This window comes from Monodon monoceros, unplaced genomic scaffold, assembly GCF_005190385.1.
Source record: "Monodon monoceros isolate NGI ecotype Baffin Bay Population unplaced genomic scaffold, NGI_Narwhal_1 Super_Scaffold_5, whole genome shotgun sequence".
NCBI classification, from domain to species: Eukaryota; Metazoa; Chordata; class Mammalia; order Artiodactyla; family Monodontidae; genus Monodon; species Monodon monoceros.
In genome coordinates, this window is record NW_021703782.1 from 103,134,779 (window position 1) to 103,153,900 (window position 19,122).

The 19,122-nt window shown below is 42.0% G+C and overlaps 1 protein-coding gene across 1 annotated transcript in view; it reads right to left on the reverse strand.

The window, feature by feature from the left end:
- Positions 1 to 16,835, reverse strand: part of SCAI (suppressor of cancer cell invasion) — a 136,430-nt gene extending 119,595 nt beyond the window's left edge. Inside the window, exons 1-2 of the mRNA XM_029202334.1 lie at positions 16,711 to 16,835; positions 15,952 to 15,996 (exon numbers count right to left, since the gene is read on the reverse strand). Of these exons, the coding sequence (XP_029058167.1) occupies positions 15,952 to 15,996; positions 16,711 to 16,763 (98 nt within the window). The 5' untranslated portion in view covers positions 16,764 to 16,835. The remainder of the gene's footprint in view (positions 1 to 15,951; positions 15,997 to 16,710) is intronic.
- Positions 16,836 to 19,122: the final 2,287 nt, after the last annotated feature.

The following is a 19,122-nucleotide window of genomic DNA, read 5'->3' on the forward strand; positions in this document are numbered from 1 at the left end:
GTACGCGGGCCTCTCACCGTTGTGGCCTCTCCCATTGCGGAGCACAGGCTCCGGACGCGCAGGCTCAACGGCCATGGCTCACGGGCCCAGCCGCCCCGCGGCACGTGGGATCCTCCCGGACCGGGGCACGAACCCGTGTCCCCTGCATCGGCAGGCAGACTCCCAACCACTGCGCCACCAGGGAAGCCCTGTATCTAGTCTTTTTCAAATTCTTTTCCCATTTAGGTTGTTACCATTTTATAGATAAAGAAACTGACTTACAAAGAGGATGCTGCTTTCCAAGGTCACACATCTGGCCTGAATCATTCAAAAGTCACTGTTCATTATTAACATGCACACAACCTTCTAAGTTACAAGGACATGAGAATGGCGTTATCTGGGCAGGGATATTATTGTCCAGTTTTTGCTGTTTTGTACTATTCATTAATTTAAAAAAACAAAATTTAATAAACATGTAAAATGAAAGTCAATGAGATAAAAATCTATAAAGGAAGAAGACACAGGATCTGTTTTCTTCTCTTGACAAGGCTCCTGAAGGTAGAAATACATCTAGTTCTTAAAGCTGAGGCAGTTTAATACATAGTATGGTCTCTAACTCTGGCAAAATGGAGTGCCAATTCAGTTATTTTCTGTCGTACAACTTAGTGGCTTAAAACAACCTTTCACTGTGATTGTGAGTCTGCAATTTAGGCAGGGCTTGGCAGAGATAGCTCTTCTCTGCTCTACGTGGGCACCCACTGGGGCAGCCTGGTGGGGATCTAGAGGATTATGACCTGCTTTTAGGATGGCTCACTCGCACAGCTGGCAAGCTGATGCTGGATAGCAGTTGGGTGCTCAGCTGGGGCTGAGGGCCAGGAGCTTCAGTTTCTCTCTTACACGGGCCTCTCACTTGGGCTGGCAGCTAGGTTCTAAGCATCTATCCCAAGACAGGAAGGTGGAATTACATGGCATTTCAATGACCTAGCCCCAGAAGTCATATGGTTTTGCTGGAGCCATGCTCTACTGGTGGAGACAGTTATAAAGGCCTGCCCTGGTTAGGAGATGGGGACACAGACCTCACCACTAGGTGGAAGGAATGTCAAGGTCACATTGTAAGAACATATGGGATGAAAGATACGATTGAAGACATCTTTGGGAAACACAATCTACCACACCAATGGAATAGTTATGTTCAGAATATATTGAAATTGACTTTTTGCTGGTGTTTATTGGTCTTTATTATGTAGACTTTTCCTGCAAAAAGCAATGGGTAAAGAGATTGAAAATAACCTTGAGGAACTCCCTGGCGGTCTAGTGGTTAGGACTCTGTGCTCTCACTGCTGAGGGCATGGGTTCAACCCCTGGTCGGGGAACTAAAATCCCACAAGCTCTGTGGTGGCGTGGCAAAAAATAATAATAATAACCTCCTCTGTGATGAAATGAATTCAGTGGCCTACGAGTAATTACCTTCAGGGCCAAATGATAGAGAAAAAGAGAAAAAAGGATGGGTAGGTACTTCCCAGAATAAAAAAGATGATAAAATAAGGAAACTGAGCAATCTCTCAATAAAAATTAAACATATTTGAGCTGGAAGAAACTTTGACATCACTTAGTCCACTGCTTTAATTCTAGCAACTACCAGAAAATTGAGCTTTTCTCATGTACCTTACAGTGAAGATTAGGGAAACCTCTTAATTTTAGTAAAACTCTAAAATGCATAAATTTTTATTCATTCGTTTCATTCTCTATTGTCACTGGCAATGAAAATGCTTAAAAATGAAAATGCATCAAATACGTTCAGAGTTAACAGGGTAAGGGAAAAGCTGAGGCACCTGCATCCTGTTTCAAACCCTTTTAAGAAGGGTTTATGAGCAGAGAGAACAACAGATTACATAATAGATGTGGTGAAAAAAGATGAATCAAACCCCTGAGGCACACAGGAAAAAAAGAAATGGGGTAGCTAGAAACCAGCCAAAGCTCTAGGGATTTCACCAGCATGCTGTACTGTATGCTCTTTAAAAACATTCTTATATAAAGAATCCATCCTTAAACCACAGTCCTATCTCCACATACTAGAGCTAGAAATAGCTCCAGAGAGATCTAATTCAGTGCTTTCCAACATTTTCAAGTATAAGAACCTTTTTTTAAGAGTAAAACTTCTGTGGCCATCCATATGAAAATTGTTGTGATTTTATTATCTGGTTATGAGAAAAATCAATAATGACAGAAATACCACAAACTCACTAACACCTCTACCAAAATGCTACTGGTCTTTCTGTTACAAGTGCAATAGCATGTACATGAGACATTCGATTTAGGTGAAGTTCTTAGGAAACACTGAATACAATATCAGGTATTGGTAAACATGAAGTAAACCATATTTGAAAAGACTGAGACCAGTAATTTTTAAGAACTTCCTTTTTTAGGTATGTTACAGTAGGATTTCCCCTGCTGTGCTTATGGTTGGACTCAACAACTAATCTCTTCCAACACAAATTCTATAATTCTCTTATAAATTATTAAAGGCATTCCCCTTCCTTTTAACTTACATCTTAAAGATTTAAAACTGGTTTGGGACAATACAGATGCATGTTTCTATTTTATAAAAAAGTAAGAATCCTCTTACTTGTTGATGACAATTTTATTATCACCATCCAGGAGTTACCTCAATAGGTAAATGGCTTGCTTATCTATTAGAAAGACAGGCTAATGGCAGTAATTCTAAATCTAAGATCTTTATTTTGGGCAGCTGTTCTCTAAAACTCTATATGTGATAACTCTACAGTTTGGCAATGATCATAATAGTTTAAAAGTTCTGACAGCTACTTTACAGGCTTTTGGGAAACCATGTGTGAGCACTTGCAACATGGGCTCCCCATCCAGGAAGAACTCCCAGGTTACTGCCAACAGGCACATATGCTTTCAAGGCTCATGGACTATATGGAGAGAGCTTGACAGAAAGAAACCCAATTGCAAAACAAGACTATAAACAATGGTGCCTAGCCTGAGAGTGAAATGTTTCCAAGACAGCTGCCAAGTTTATGAAAACACAGCACCCCTCCTGCTTAGTTTGTGGTGAAGATGGCCATTTCACAGCAGACTGCATTCATGAAGAGAACCCACAGCTAATAATGCAGAAGCTATGACAGCCTTAGGAGAACTATGGAAAACCAGGAATGAAACAAAGGCCATGAAAATGACTAGGTTTATGTATTGAACCAACAAGATGTGGGAGGTGTGTGTGTGTGTGTAGATAATAAGGAATTGGCTCACACAATTATGGAGTCTGAGAAGTCCCAAGATCTGCAGTCAACCAGCTGGAGACCCAGGAGAGCCAATGATGTGGTTCCAGTTTGAGTCTGAAGGCCTGAGAAACAGGAGGGCTGATGGTTTAAATTCCAGTCTGGGAGCCAGCAGCCTTGAGATCAAGTAGAGCAAGGTTTCAGCTCTCATCCAAAGGCAAGGAGGACTGAGGTCCCAACTCAAGCAGTCAGGCAGGAGGAGTTCCTTCTTACTCAGCCTTTTTGTTTGAGGTCTTCAACTAATTGGATGAGGCCCACCCACATTGGGGAGGGCAGTCTGCTTTACTCAAGACTACTGATTCAAATGTTAATCTCATCCAGAGACACCCTAACACACCAGGAATAATGTCTGACCAAATATCTGGGCACCCTATGGCCAAGTCGACAGATAAAATCAGACATTATCACAGCTTACTTGACTCTGATTTGCCTACTCTTCCCAGACAACCAAGAAGGGGTCGAAACAGAGTTCAAAACCTGGTGACAGATACCAGGCAGAGGAAAACTGACCCCTTCACTAGGCAACTACCTTTTGGCTCTTCCCTTAATAAGAGTGAACATGAGCAGAGGACTACCTCCCAATCTGTAGGACAAAAGACCAGGGAGAGAGCAAAGACTCTGAAGATGATGACATGCAAATGGCTGGAGATTCAGTTATTAGCACAGGGACACATCACTGACTGAAAGTAAACTGTCCTTCAATGCCTTTAATCAAAAGATAGCTGCTTCCAAAACACACACACGCACAGAGCACATCAGAGACCTCTCCAGAAGGAGAAAAAGCTTAGCCAGAGATTGAGCCCTTTGGGTACAATGGAGCCAGTGCTGGAAGAAAGGAGACTCTCTTTAAAAAAAAAAACAAAAACATGGGCTCACATAACTCAGACCTTGTGAAACCAGGATAATAAGTCAAGCTGTTGGAGAGGGCTGTAGTCACCTCAAGGCTCAACTAATGTAGGACTCCCTTCCAAGCTCACTCATGTGGTTGCTGGCAGGCCTGGCTTCCTTAACATGTGGCCCTCCTCATAGGCTGCCTGAGTGTCTGCACAGCTTGGCAAGTGGCTCCCCTCTATGCAGGGTTGCCTTGCATCATGGCAGGTAGCCTCCTCCAGAGGGAGTGAGGAGTGAGGAGAGAGGGAGAGAGGGAGAGAGGGAGAGAGGGAGAGAGGGAGAGAGAGAGAGAGAGAGAGAGAGAGAGAGAGAGAGAGAGAGAGAGAGAGAGAGAGAGAGAGAGAAATACCCAAGATAGAAGACGAAGACTCCTTATAACCTGATCTGGGAAATGACATCTCATTATTTCTGTATTCTCTTCCCTAGAAGTGAGTCACTAAGTCCACCCCACACTCAAGGGGAGAATTAAGCTCCATCTTTTAAAGAAAGGAGAATCAAAGAATTTGTACACAGTTCTTTAAAACCACCACAGGGACTAAAGGAATTACTGAGGGGAAAAAAAGAAAAAAAAAAGTAGCTGGGTAAGTTATTAAGACATCAATGGACATTTTATTCTCACTGTATTCCCCAATCCCCAAGAAAACAGTCCTTGCCTCAAGGGAGGTTTGTGTTTGTTTTCTGAAAATGTGAACTCCTTGAGGAGATTATCTGAGGGAAGGGTGGAAACATAGTGCCTTTGAGGGCAGAAAGGTAGAAACTAGAAGAAAAAAGGGGGTAATTTAACTGGGAAGAGGAAAGAGAGCTTTGGGACTCACAAAAAGAGGGGCCTTGCAATTCCACCTCCTAGCAGTGTTCTAGATAAAGGACAAGTGACAAGTATTTACAGGGAAACGGGTATGTATTGTACCTGGGAAAGCTGAAACCTCTGCACCAGAATCCCCATGCCTGGCAAAGATTCTTGTGCCTCAAGTCAGCCGTAACTATTAGAGCCGCCAAACACCAAGGACCCATACCCTCTTAGACAACATGCTTACCAGGCACAGCCACAGTGGACATAAAATAACCTTCCACCCTTCTCCTTGTTCCTCACAAGCCTCTCAGATTCTTGTACAATCCTGAGGAGGGGTGGATGCCCATTCTTAATCCCTAAGATTGAATTTTTCATCAGTTTGATAGGACTGGGGGGAGAGGGGGTGTCCCAAGGTTGGATTTAACTTCATTTAAAATAAATAATATATATAGTAACGCATGGTTACCTGATATTGTGAAATAAGATTCATACTGACTATATGGTCAATTAATTCACTACCTTATGGATATCTTTTACAATTCACTAATCTTGGTGGTTTCAAAAAAGTTCCAAACAAGTTGCTCCATCAAAATATTAAGATTTTTCCATCACCAATATATTACTCCCAAATTTTTCCAGGCTTTACTCTCCTAATATATAGAATATTAAGCAATTAATTATATATCCATGTGTATCTGCCTGGGTTTGCTACCCTCTCTGAAAAAATCCTGGCCTTGGACTTCCCAGGTAGTCCAGTGGTTAAGACTCCAGCCTTCCACTGCAGGGGGCACGGGTTCAATCCCTGGTCGGAGAAGTTCCGCATGCTGCGCAATGCGGCCAAAAAGAAAAAAAAAATCCTGGCCTTGTGGGAAAGCCATCCATTTAGGTTGGGGATTCACAATTTCCATAAAAAAGAAAAATCAATTCTACCACATAATTCACAAGTCAGTTACCTGCTCTCTCAATAGATCCAACCATAACCAGCACTGCAGATTACCTATACTTCAGGGTCTTGACCTAAAATATGTCCTAATTGTGTGCTATTCAACCTTTATAAAAAACCTAAATGAAAAAATACATTTTTCGTAGATTATGAAAGAACACAGTATAAAATCCATTCTTCTGGATTTGCTGCTTTCAAAACTACTTTTAGATTATACAGTTCTTTCTTTCAGATAGACTCTCAGAATATAAAACAGATAGTCAGAAGCAGAAGATGCTAGAATAGATAGGTCTCCTTGGAGAATGGCCGATTCTAGGCCTAAGTAGAAAATATACAAGATGTGTCTGGAATACCTTGTCCAACGTGGAAGCTACTCTACTGGAGTCGTGTCAAAAAGACCCAAGAGCCAATTTAGAAGAGACTTCCACTGGTCAATATGAACATCAACATGAAAAATAACCAAGCTGGATGGAAATTCATTGCATACGTTTAAATCCACGAGTTGATAATTATTATTATTAATAAAATTAAGAAAGAAAGCCAGTCACCTTTGGAGCATGCTAGGAAACCAATTCATATTGAAATCTGCTATAAAAAAAAGAAAGGGGTAGGGGGACAAGCATTTATCCTGCTTTTCCTTCTACAAACTGTACCTAAGGAAAATTTAAGAGTCAATGAAGAACAGGTCAGTTGCCAAGGAGCTGGGCGTGCAAGGAGGATGTGACTGCAATAGGACAGCAAAAGCAAGTTTTGGGGGTAATGGAAATGTTCCTTACTCTTCTTGTAGTGGTGGTTATAGGAATCTATACATGTGTTCAAATGTCATGGAACCGTCAATTTGCATGTTAATTTCAAAAAAAAAAAAAAAAAATTAAGTCAACAAGGGAACTTCTCTTTATAAAAGCACTCCAGCTAGTAATGAAGAAGGAATGAAAGATTTAGAATGTCACCCTTTGTAACCTCAAATGAAATTATAGACACATTACTATGAGTTCCTAACAGCAAAAAACAAAAAACAAAAAACAGGGCTTCCCTGGTGGCGCAGTGGTTGAGAGTCTGTCTGCCGATGCAGGGGACGCGGGTTCGTGCCCCGGTCTGGGAAGGTCCCGCATGCCGCGTAGTGGCTGGGCCCGTGAGCCATGGCCACTGAGCCTGCGCGTCCGGAGCCTGTGCTCCGCAGTGGGGGAGGCCACAACAGTAAGAGGCCCGTGTACCGCAAAAAAACAAAAAAAAAACAAAGAGGCCTTGATGGAACTACACACCACTCCTATTACGTATTCTTTCAAAAACAAACAAAAACCAATAATACCTGAATCTCATCAAGTCTCTAAAACTAGTTCTAACTACAAATCGATAAGACACACAGGGAATAGAGAAACATGGTAAATGATACCATGGGGAGAGAGTCAGCAATATTCAGACTGTAGAAAAACTGGTCAGTGGTTGCCAGTTGGTCAGTGGGGACAGAAGGGAATTTGGGGGAGTGATGAAAATGTTTTATATTATGATTGCAGTGGTGGTTACACAACTGTGTGCATTTGTCAAAATTCAGAAAACTGTACACTAAAATAGGTAAGTTTCATTATTATAAATGTTATCAATATAAATCATACCTCAACCTTTTAGAAAATTAAAAATTCAGATTGTGGGAAACTCTTAATAACAAGCATGCTTTCTTTAACAAATTAACAGCATGGGGGAAAAGAGACAGAGTGGGGAAACTATAGATTTTTTTTTAAAACTTAAGATCTAATCAACAAATTGCCAGTTCTGAACCTTATGTGGATCCTGATTTGAACAATTTTTTTATAAATAATTAGTCAACTGTGGATATCTGAACACTGATGACAAATTTAATGATATTAAGGAAATACTGCTAATTTTCAAGTTATTGTTAATGGAATTGCGGTTATGTGCTTTAAAAGAGTCCCTATCTTTCAACAATACATACTAAAATGATACAGATGAATGATATGTATAGAATACACTTCAGGTGAAGTATGTGGGTATATAGGTGAAATGGGAATTGAGCTGATAATTGTTCAAGCTGGGTGATGAACAATTCAGGTTCACTGTAGTATTCTAAGTTTATCTGTATTTGAAATTCTCCATATTAAAAATATACATGCATACAGAAAAGTAGATCTAGAGCCTTAAAGGTGAGCTAGCCTGCTTAACCCTTTTTTGACTACTACTGGCATCCCAACCCCCAGGAAGCCCTTGAATTACTGCCAAGGAACCTCTGGGCTCTTTTTGAACACTGCTGAAAACCACTGCTTGAGCTAGTCTAGGTTTAATTCTTGAATAAAACATTACCATGAAAATACCGAATACTTTGACCATCCTCTCTTGGGCTCCCCCCACCAGAGAGTCTGCTTTCACAGAATTAAATTCTGGCATTTTGCCCTAGGTTTTCACCGACACATGCTACATGAAACAGCTTTACCAAAACCACTGCCTTTGTGTAGGGATACTGCTGAGGCAAACACTACCACAAAGAAACTCTGCAATATTCCTGTTTTTCAATGTAGATTAGAAGACATTCCCCTAGTTTTCCACATAAGTACCTCCAGAGTCTGTTTCTCACCAAAGAGTGTACTCACTGTATAGAGATCTGTCTCCCAGAGATAAGCACTCCTTGTTTGATGACTACCTACAGAAAGACTGCAATGGACAGATAATACTGCAAAGAGAGAACATCCAAAAGACAAAGCTGTCTGGTTTACTTCTACACCAGGTACTGTAACATTCTATTGCCATCTGCACATTTCACTCAACATGGTCTCTCTGGGTTATCTCATTCTTTTCCATGACTTGGATCACTAAGTGTTTGCCATTGACTTCTAAATCCGTACCTCAAGCCCTAATCTCTCTCCTCAGCTCCAGACCCATGTTTTCATCTGCCTGGTTAAAGATGGTACACTGAAGCACTTTACACTCCATATAGCTAAAATAAACTCATACTCTTACCCTTCTGAACTTGCTCCTGGATCTGCTGCCTCAATTAAATGTGTTCCCATCCAACCTACTATTCAAGCTAAAAGCTCCCCAAGATACTGTGAAGAAAAGGAAAAGGCCGGCCATAGACTAAGGGAAAAAAATCTGTAAAACACATACCTGATAAAGAAGTTTCAGAATATATAAAGAATTCTTATAACTATTATATAAGAAGACAAAAAAGTGACCAAAAAATGGGCAAAAGATTTGAATAGGAAACCACAAAAGAAATTATAGGAATGCCAAACAAAAACATAATGATATCACTGCACACCCTCAGAATGGCAAAGGGGGTACATATATGTCAAAATTTATCAAATTGTACATTTTAAATATGTTCAGCTTATTGTATACCAATTACATACCTCAATATAACTTAAAAAGAATGCCAAGCATTGGCAACGACATGGAGCAAATGGAATCCCATACACTGTGCTGGTGGGAATGCCAAATAGTACAGCCACCTTGGAAGACAGTTTGGCAATTTCTTAAAAAACTAAACGTGCACTTACCATAAGACCCAGCAAGTCCACTCCTAGGCATTTACTCAAGAGCAGTGAAAACATATGTTTGCACAAAGACTTATTAACTCACATGTTCGTAACAGTTGTATTCATACTAGCCAAAAACAAGCAACAAGCCATCAGCTGGTGAATGAGAAACAAACTGTGGTAAATTCATACAATGAAATGCTCCTCAGCAATAAGAAGAAATTAACTACAGTTACAAACAATAACATGAATGAATCTGAAAAGCATTATGCCAAGTGGAAGAAGCTAGACACAAAAGACTACACGCTGAATGATTCACTTATATGAAGTTCTAGAAAACACAAAACTATAGTGACAGGAAAAAAAGACCAGTGGTTGCCAGAACCATGACTGCAAGGAAACATGAGCAAATGCGTGTGTGTGTAGGGGGGGAGGCGGCAGGACAGCCGTGTTCTATATCCTAACTGCAGTGGGTGGTTACACAACTGTATGCATTTGTCAAAACTCCTCAAATTGTATACTTAAAATTGGTGACTTTTATCACATGTAAATAATACCTCAGTAAAGCTGATTTTTAAAAACACTGGAAGGAAAGGCAAAATAAAAATACTCAACTAAGGATAGTCACAGCTATCATTTATTGAGTTCTTAATGTATGTCAGGTAACATTATCATGTATTTTACATTCATTATCTCAATGAATCCTCTCAATAAGCCATTCAGGGACTTCCCTGGTGTCGCAGTGGTTAAGAATCCGCCTGCCAAGGCAGGGGACACGGGTTTGATCCCTGGGCCGGGAAGAGCCCACATGCCGCAGAGCAACTAAGCCGGTGCTCCACAACTACTGAGCCTGCGCTCTAGAGCCCACAAGCCACAACTACTGAAGCCCGCATGCCACAACTACTGAAGCCCGTGCGCCTAGAGCCCATGCTCTGCAACAAAGAGAAGTCACCGCAATGAGAAGCCCGTGCACCGCAACGAAGAGTAGCCCCCGCTCACCGCAACTAGAGAAAGCCCGCATGCAACAACGAAGACCCAATGCAGCCAAAAATAAATAAAATAAAATAAATAAATTTATTTTAAAAAATAAGCCAATTCATTGAATCATCCAACAAAGAGCTACTGAGTACCTATTATATGTGAGGCAATGTTCTAAGTGCTGGGAACAGAATAGCAAGGAAAACAAAAATCTCTGTACTCACGCAGTTTATATGCTACTAGAGGAGAGTAATAATTCTACAAGGTGGGTACTATCATTACGTGCATCTGGCAAATACTTTGTCCAAGAGCCCAAAGCTAGTATTAGGAAGAGCGAGGATTCAAATTCTAATTCAGGATTTCACAACCTCAGCATCACTGACAATTTGAGCAGGACAATTCTTTGGTTCGGAGGTTGTCCTGTACGCTGTAGGTGTTCAGCAGCACTCCTGGACTCTACCCAATAGATACCCTGAGTTGTAACAACCAAAAACGTCTCCAGACATTGCCAAATGCCCCCTGGGAGGGAAAATCATCCCTCGTTGAGAACTACTGCGTAATTTCTAAACTGACACAACAGCCCAAGCATTTAAAAACATCTTTCTTCCCACACCTGACACTGGTCCTGAATTCACCTCACCTAAGACTTCATCATTTGTCAGTCTACATCCCGGCTCTACTCTCTATCATTTCAACAGTCACACGACTGCCAAAATTCACCTTCTAAACCTTCAGACCCTAGGTGAAATGTCTGTAGAAACTGCCCTCACTACCAGTACGAAGAATTACTATAAACTCTTTGTGTACATACAAAGTCAATTACAACACCTTATTTTTGTGTCTGTCTTCCCCACTAATGTACGAGCTTTTCCCCAGCAGGGGCCGTATCTCATTCATGTCTACAACCCTAGTACCCAGAACTAGAAAGCATTTGAAGGTTGTTTTTAATTCAACTGTAATTCAAACAAATTACATACATACACACACACACACACCACAAATCATACAATAAAGCTTTAATCAACATGAATCCTATTACGACATGAATCCTAAACAAATGGGTCTTGCTCCTAATAGGATCTGAAAGGATTCTCTAACTAATAACCCAAACTTTATTAACAAACATATTGAAGCCTTCAGAATTTTCCAAAACCACATAGAGATCAAGTTTCCTAATCTTAAAATTCCTCTCAGTCTAGTACAGTTTGTCAGGGGCATTAAACAGCATCACATTATTTTGGACCACCAAAGCCCCATCCCACACTACCTCCCTCTTACCACCAATGCACTTGTTAGTTCAGATGCTTTTACTGAGCACCCCCTCAGTACTCGAGGCTCAAAGAAGAACCAAGGAAGGGAAACAAATGTTTAGTGGTGGGGGTGGAGGGAAGACACAAAGAACTGGTAACCGTTGGCCATGTGGTGCTTATTCAAATTATCTCAGTTTTTCTTAAACTGTCTTATAGTTTGGTCCACTAGGAATGTTCTCAAAAGATAACTCAGCCACTAAACTAATGTCTATCGAAAAGAATGACTTAATAGCAACGATCCTAAAATAAAAATCACATTTTTGGCAACTGTTTCCTAAAATGCAATAGGATACACAGTGTAACAGTCAACAACTCTACACAGCAGGCCAACTCAAAGGGATATTTAAGGCTACATTCAGCAATTAATTCACCTTGCAGTGTTCACCAGGAAGTTGTATCATTTGATGTTGAGAATTTTATGGCCACAGTATACAACTCATAAAAACAGCTATAAATAATTTCTGGCTACAACCATTACATCTTCTCTCTATAATCCACCTTTAGAGCTTACCTGGCCATTATTTTTTCTATTTTTAGAGCAATCCCAGACCTGCTTTCTGAAGAAAATCTTGGTCTCGTCCACAGGATCTCTTTAGAGATGTATGCTGGCTGTCCATTCAGGTCAAAATGCTGACTCAATCAGGATCTGACCTTAGACATGCGGAATGTGTGCCCTCACTGGTGCCTGATGCTTACCAAAACTTGATTACAGAAATAATATTCATGGAACAAATTATTCATTCAATAATTCTATCAAACGTTCTCTAAGTGCCAGACACCATTCTAGGTGCTGAGGATAAGCAGAGTCCCTACAGCTTACTCATTCCTCCTTATCTCTGAACCAAGCCAAACCATCGGTGAGCAGTATACCTAAATCCAGTTGCTGTGGCTCTTCGGAGGATGTTCACTGGTATTACCTAAACCTGGATTGAGAAGCATTATAAGAAGCAATCTTAAAAAACAACAACAACAAAAAACTTCCTACTATATTTGTCATTGGGTTTATTTTCCCGCACAAAACCACAGTGTCCCCATTATGAAAACCAGTGAGAGAAATTTTTCTCTACAAGTCAAAAAAAGTGTGCCTGTCTTAAACATGTGTTGGATTTTACAGACACCATGAACCTGCAAGTTGAGCTTTATTTTCTTCTTAGCTTTTGTTCTAGGAAACTCAGAGCCAAATATGGAACCTACCTTTGGTAACTGTCTAGTCTATATAATAACTTTGCCACTGATTTAATTTCATTACTATTCTCTCGTGTTTTTTGCCTTAATATCTTTATTTTTAATCCTTCATACTGTACATATTTTGAAAAGAAGTGGGAAATAAAAGGTATTTAATAGGTGCTTTTTTTTTGCGGTACACGGGCCTCTCACCGTTGTGGCCTCTCCTGTTGCAGAGCACAGGCTCCGGACGCGCAGGCTCAGCGGCCATGGCTCACAGGCCCAGCCGCTCCACGGCATGTGGGATCTTCCCGGACCGGGGCACTAACCCGTGTCCCCTGCATCGGCAGGCGGACTCTCAACCACTGCGCCATCAGGGAAGCCCTAATAGGTGCTTTTTAACCTAAAATTTACTGTATACTTTCTACGTGCCAGGCACTATACTAAGCATTTTACAACCCTATAATGGTTGAACTATTATTATTTCCGTTATACAGATGAAGAAGCTGGGGCTCAGAGAGGTTTATTAACTTGCATATGATCTCACAACGTGCATCTGACAGAGCTAAGATTCAAATTCAGCTCAAACCATTACACCTAGGTGTATCTACAGGCTATCATAGGAACAAACAAAGCAGAGAAGAGGAAGGTGAAGGAGAGGGTAGAAAGTTTGCATGGAAGATGTGATGTTTGAGGGAAGTCTTAAAGGTGGGGAGCTTGCCAAGGAACGGGGAGAAAGTATTCCAGAGAGAAAGAGAAATCATGTGCAAAAACCCAAACATAAGTTCTGGGAATGGCAAACAGGACATAGAGTTACATTCAGCAATTAGTTAATTGTGAAGCGTTCACCAGAAAGTTAAGTCAATTAATTACTGGATGTTTAGTAGATCCATTATTGAGAATTTGGCCGTTATTGAGTACATGGCCACAGTACTCAACTGTGGCTGGAAAGATAGATAGAAGTGAAATAAAGGCAGTCTTTTTTTTTTTTTAATTGAAGTATAGTTGATCTACAATTTTGTGTTAATTTCTGCTATACAGCAAAGTGAGTCAGTTAAACATACATATACATTTTTTTATATTCTTTTCCATTATGATTTATCATTAATAGAGGGCAGTGTCTTTTTATGATTACACTAAAAAGTCTGAATTATGTTCAATAAACAAGGGGAACCACATAAGGATCTCAAGCTTGAGAATTAGAAGATCAACTTGCACAGTATGTGAATGAATTACAGATTCAAGGTAGGGAACCCAGTCAGGAGGCTATTCCAAGAGTCTGGCAGTGGGGTAATGAAAGTTAAACAAGGGCTATCAAAAAGAAAATATAATGCAAGCCATATATGTAATTTTTACTTTCCTAATAGTTATGTTAGAAAAAGTCAAAAAAAAAACCTGAAAATAATTTGAGTAATACTTTTATTTAATCCAATATATCTAAAATATTATTTCATGAAATAATTGACATAAAAATTAGTAATGAGAAATTTGCCATGTACTTTTTGTACTAATCTGAAATTTGGTGTGTTTTTTAATACTTAGATATATGCCTCACTTTGGACATTAAATTTTCATTGGAAAAATTTGATCTGTATTTAGATTTCATAATTTACAGATGAAAAAGCAAATTCACATACCCAAGTTGTTCCAGACATAAACATTTTCCAGTAATTAAATATCGGTTTTAAAATTTAAATTAATTACAATTAACAATATTTATTAAAAATCCAGTTCCTCAGTCATGAGAGCCACATTTTGAGTGTTCCACAGCCATATATGGCTACCACATTGGCCCATACAGGCCTAAAGAGTGACAAAGGAACTTTGGCTGTTTGCACCTTCCACCATCAGCATTTCACATCTACCTACTGTTAAGGTTTACTGTGTATTAACATCAATAACTTAGCAAGAATTAACTATTACAGTGGTCCTACTGGTCACATCCTCACTACTGTAACTTACTTTCTCTAGGCCAATGCCTAGATCCATGAAAAACGAATCTTCGAATGACTACACAGAATTGCTATGTAGTACCTGACACATGGAGTGTGCTCAGAAATGCTTGTGGAATGGATGCATGCTCTTCATTACTCAAGGAACAATGCACTTGCTGCAGACTACCTAAGCCCTTTGTTTCTATCTTCCTATAGTTCAACTGCTTATTAGACTCTACGTACAATGAAAACAGTAAAAGCAACAAGAAAACCTATTTTCGGGACTTCCCTGGTGGCGCAGTGGTTAAGAATCGCCTGCCAATGCAGGGGACGCGGGTTGGAGCCTTGGTCCAGGAAGATCCCACATGCAGCAGAGCAACGAAGCCCGTGTGCCACAACTACTGAGCCACCGTGCCACAACTACTGAAGCCCGCGCGCCTAGAGCTCGTGCTCCGCAACAAGAGAAGCCACCGCAATGAGAAGCCCGTGCACCGCAACGAAGAGTAGCCCCCGCTCGCCACAACGAGAGAAAGTCTGCACACAGCAACGAAGACCCAATGCAGCCAAAAACTAATTAATTTTAAAAAAAAGAAAACCTATTTTCAATTGTATATTTATTAGAGGCATTATAGTATAATGGTTAAGAGCTTCAGCTCTGGAGTCAGACTGCTGGGATTCAAATCCTGGTTCTATCACTTATGAGATGTGTGATCTTAGATAAATGCTCAGCCTCTCTTGTGCCTCAGTTCTCTCTTGTGTTAAAACAGTGATAACTGTACACAGTTCCCTGGGGTGTTTCAAGGATTACAGAAGATAACACAAATAAGCACTTGCACATGGTACCTGGCACACAGCAGATGTTCAATAAACATTAGCTTTTTAAACAGAGCTGGTGAAGAAGTTGAAATTACGGCTAACATAAAAAACTAGGCCTTCTCAATTATCCACATCTCTTTCCCACATAATCTTAGATACCAAAAAAAAAAAAAAAAAGTACAGGCAGTACTTTGAAGTCCTGGAAGACAGAGCTTGCAGATACTTATATTCATTAAGAAAGGAGCTAAGTAAAAAACTTCATCTACTGACAGTGTATAATTATGCAGTATAGTATAGGTGCAGCCAAGCAAACAGAAAAAAACACGAAGCAAAATTGGGAAGGCATTTTGCCTTACCTGCTTTTCCGTTTTCGAGGCGGTTTCTCCACTGTGCCAGTCAGTCTGTAGACCAAACAAATAAGATGGTAACTAAAAGTAACATATAAGATCACATCTGCGGGCCCTACTGTGCCAGTCAAGAACTCAACGCACCACCCTCGAGCACTACAGGCTGTCTAAGCCCATACCTGCCTGACCTTACAAATGCCTTACGTTCTGTTTCCCCTAAATACCAAGACCAAGCGATCCTGGGACTCACCGTTCCCCTAATGTCTGCTTAGCCCAAACCCTGCTCTGCCTCCTGGTCTCTCACTCCATCCTCACCTCCTATTCGTCACAGCCCAGCTCCCCAAAACCACCCACCGCCACCTACTCATTGTCTGCTTCACCACCCCCGCAAGCCCCTCCGGCTTCCCCTTTCCAGTGCCCACCCCCTCCCGACACGGGCACTGCCCCTCCGAGCCCCGCCCCTCCAGGCCCCGCGCCCCCCGCATTCCAGGGCCCCTCCACCGGGCGCGCGCGCCCTGCCCCTCCCGGCCCTGCGCCCCCAGTCTCACCGCTCTGCGCCCCTTCCCTCACACGCCCCTCTCATCCGGTCTGGAGGATGCGACCGCCGCCTAGCCCGCTCCGCCGCCCCTTGGCGCCCCCCGAATTCCCCGCAGCCCGACCGCCCCTCCAGTCTCGGCGCCCCGAATGCTTCACGGCCCCAAGCTGCTGCCCTGGGCCCGCTCCCGCGCCCCATCCCCAACCCCGACCTCCATTCAGCCCCCGCCCCACCTTGGGGCCAGGCGACTCCGCGGCTGCTGGGGCTGCCGGGCTCCTCTGACCATCCGGCTCCTGCTCCGCCGCGGGAGCTGCTCCGGCGGCCGTAGGGCTCGCTCGGGAAGCTGAGGCGGCGGAGGCTGGAGTAGGCGGAGAGGCGGACGAAGAGCCTCGCGCCTCTGCCAGGCTTGCCACAGGGCCCGCCTCCTCCGCGCCTCTCCTCAGCTCCCATTGGCTAGAGCCGTAGTGTGGCCGAAAGCCTGGAGGCCGATTGGACGCTCGGGCCGTCACATCCCGCCACCTAGAGTTTGGTTGAGACTGCAGGTGGCGGCGGAGGTGCCTTAGAGGCTGCTAACACTGCCGGGGAGATCTAAGCGCCACCGTGCGGTCGAAAGTAAAAACTGCATCTCCGGCGCCAGACACCTGCGGCGGGCAGGTTCTTCTGGCTCTGAGTCCTGCATCCCACACACCTGCTGGCGCCCCTCAACACTGCACCACGCCAGGAGCAACAGCTAAGCGCTGCAATTTCCCAAACTCCTCTGGCAGGTGCGACAGTGAGGTAAGTCTCCAAAATGAGCTTCATTTTGAACCACCTCATATCCGGTCCCTGACTACATCATGCTGAAATGGTTAGAGCTCACAGATAACACTTCACAGAGGATCCGGCAAGAAAACTGTAAGAATCTATCAATATAAAGTGTGGTTTAGATGCTCAATCCTCTGCAGAAGAGATAGCAAGCTTGGGTGCAGGCTTCCAAGAAAGCAAGAGATTTTAAAAATAAATTACCAAGAAAGGAAAATCAACCCTGCAAACAGAATTGATGCCGTAACCAAAAGCAATGTGTTCGGTTCTTAAATGCCTAAACGGAACTGACCCCTGAATGTGCTGCTAACTGTCCTGTGATACTGCAGATGCTTGTGACTTCTACTCCAGCTAATCAATTTTAAAATAAATTTCCTTGCATTTTTAGGGTTGTTGACAGACCTAAGCATGCAAGACTACCAGCACATAAGCATTATAAATCAGTTACCTTTTCTCTTCTACTTTAACAAGGCCATCCTTGAAAATAAGACATAACTCAGTAACATATTAACAAAATTCTTCCTCTAAGGTAGAATCCCCTTCAGTCTTTCTGCAATCCTGTGTAGTTTTTGTTTGGTAGATCCTCGGCATATATTTGGAGCTGGGAAGAGGCATAAAACTTTCTCTTAAGCTATTTCTGTTTTATCAGAATACGTTTTTATGCATCAGTAATGTGACAGCCTAGAATTATACACACCAAAAGTTTGGGGACAAATCTCTTACTGATCTTCACAAATGGTAAAAATGAGACTACTATAGTTTTTCATAAAGCCGAATTTATTTGGTGTAAAGGGCTGTCCTTTATTCTGAGATGGCTCTTTTTACATCTTTCCTTCTATAAAATGATGATGATGGTAAATTGTAATGGGACCTTTAAAATGGCATTGACAAGGAAAAACAAAAAGTTGAACATCTGTTGGCTCCCCAAATTAATATTTTACATAATCCCAAGATAACAGAACCATAAATCCCCTCAATACCAACAAACAATATCCACCCTTATAATCACCAAGCCAGAAAAGAGAGAGAACCTCAGAATCATTTGTCAGAGAAGACTAGGGGAGATGTGGTAGGAGGAGTCCTGGTGGGGAGGATCAACTTACTAGGAGACTAATCTTGAATGTCACTCATTATGTTTCTTAAAATATGAATTAAGGGCTTCCCTGGTGGCGCAGTGGTTGGGAGTCCGCCTGCCGATGCAGGGGACGCGGGTTCGTGCCCCGGTCCGGGAGAGTCCCGCGTGCCGCGGACCGGCTGGGCCCGTGAGCCACGGCTGCTGAGCCTGCGCGTCCGGAGCCTGTGCTCCGCAACGGGAGAGGCCGCAGCAGTGAGAGGCCCGCGAAACGCAAAAAAGAAGAAAAAAAAATATATATGAATTAAAATCATCCGCTTGGTTTTCAAGGTCTTTCACAATTGGCCAACGCCTCTCTGATACGTGGTATTGTCAATAGAGCTGCAGCTATTCATTTCTTACGCTTTCCCAAGGAGTACCCTCAAGTTTACCTTCATCATGTCCAAGTTCTAGTAATCCCCATTTCTGTGCTTTTACTATACGAATACATGGCCCATCATTCTAGTATACATTTCACACTTCCTCTTTTAAGCCTTCCCCAATTACTCCATCTTACCTCAAACATTTCCTTCTCCAAATTTGTTGTACTTACATAAACCACACTATGTCAGCAATTATATATTGCCTTGGATTATTCTTACTTCCCAACTACACTGAATTTGGGCAAATGATATGTAAGTGGGCCCTCAATAAATGGCAGCTTTGGGCCAGGGACTGGGTATTTTATATGTGCTATTTTTAATCCTGAGATCAACCCTGTATGGCATTCTTA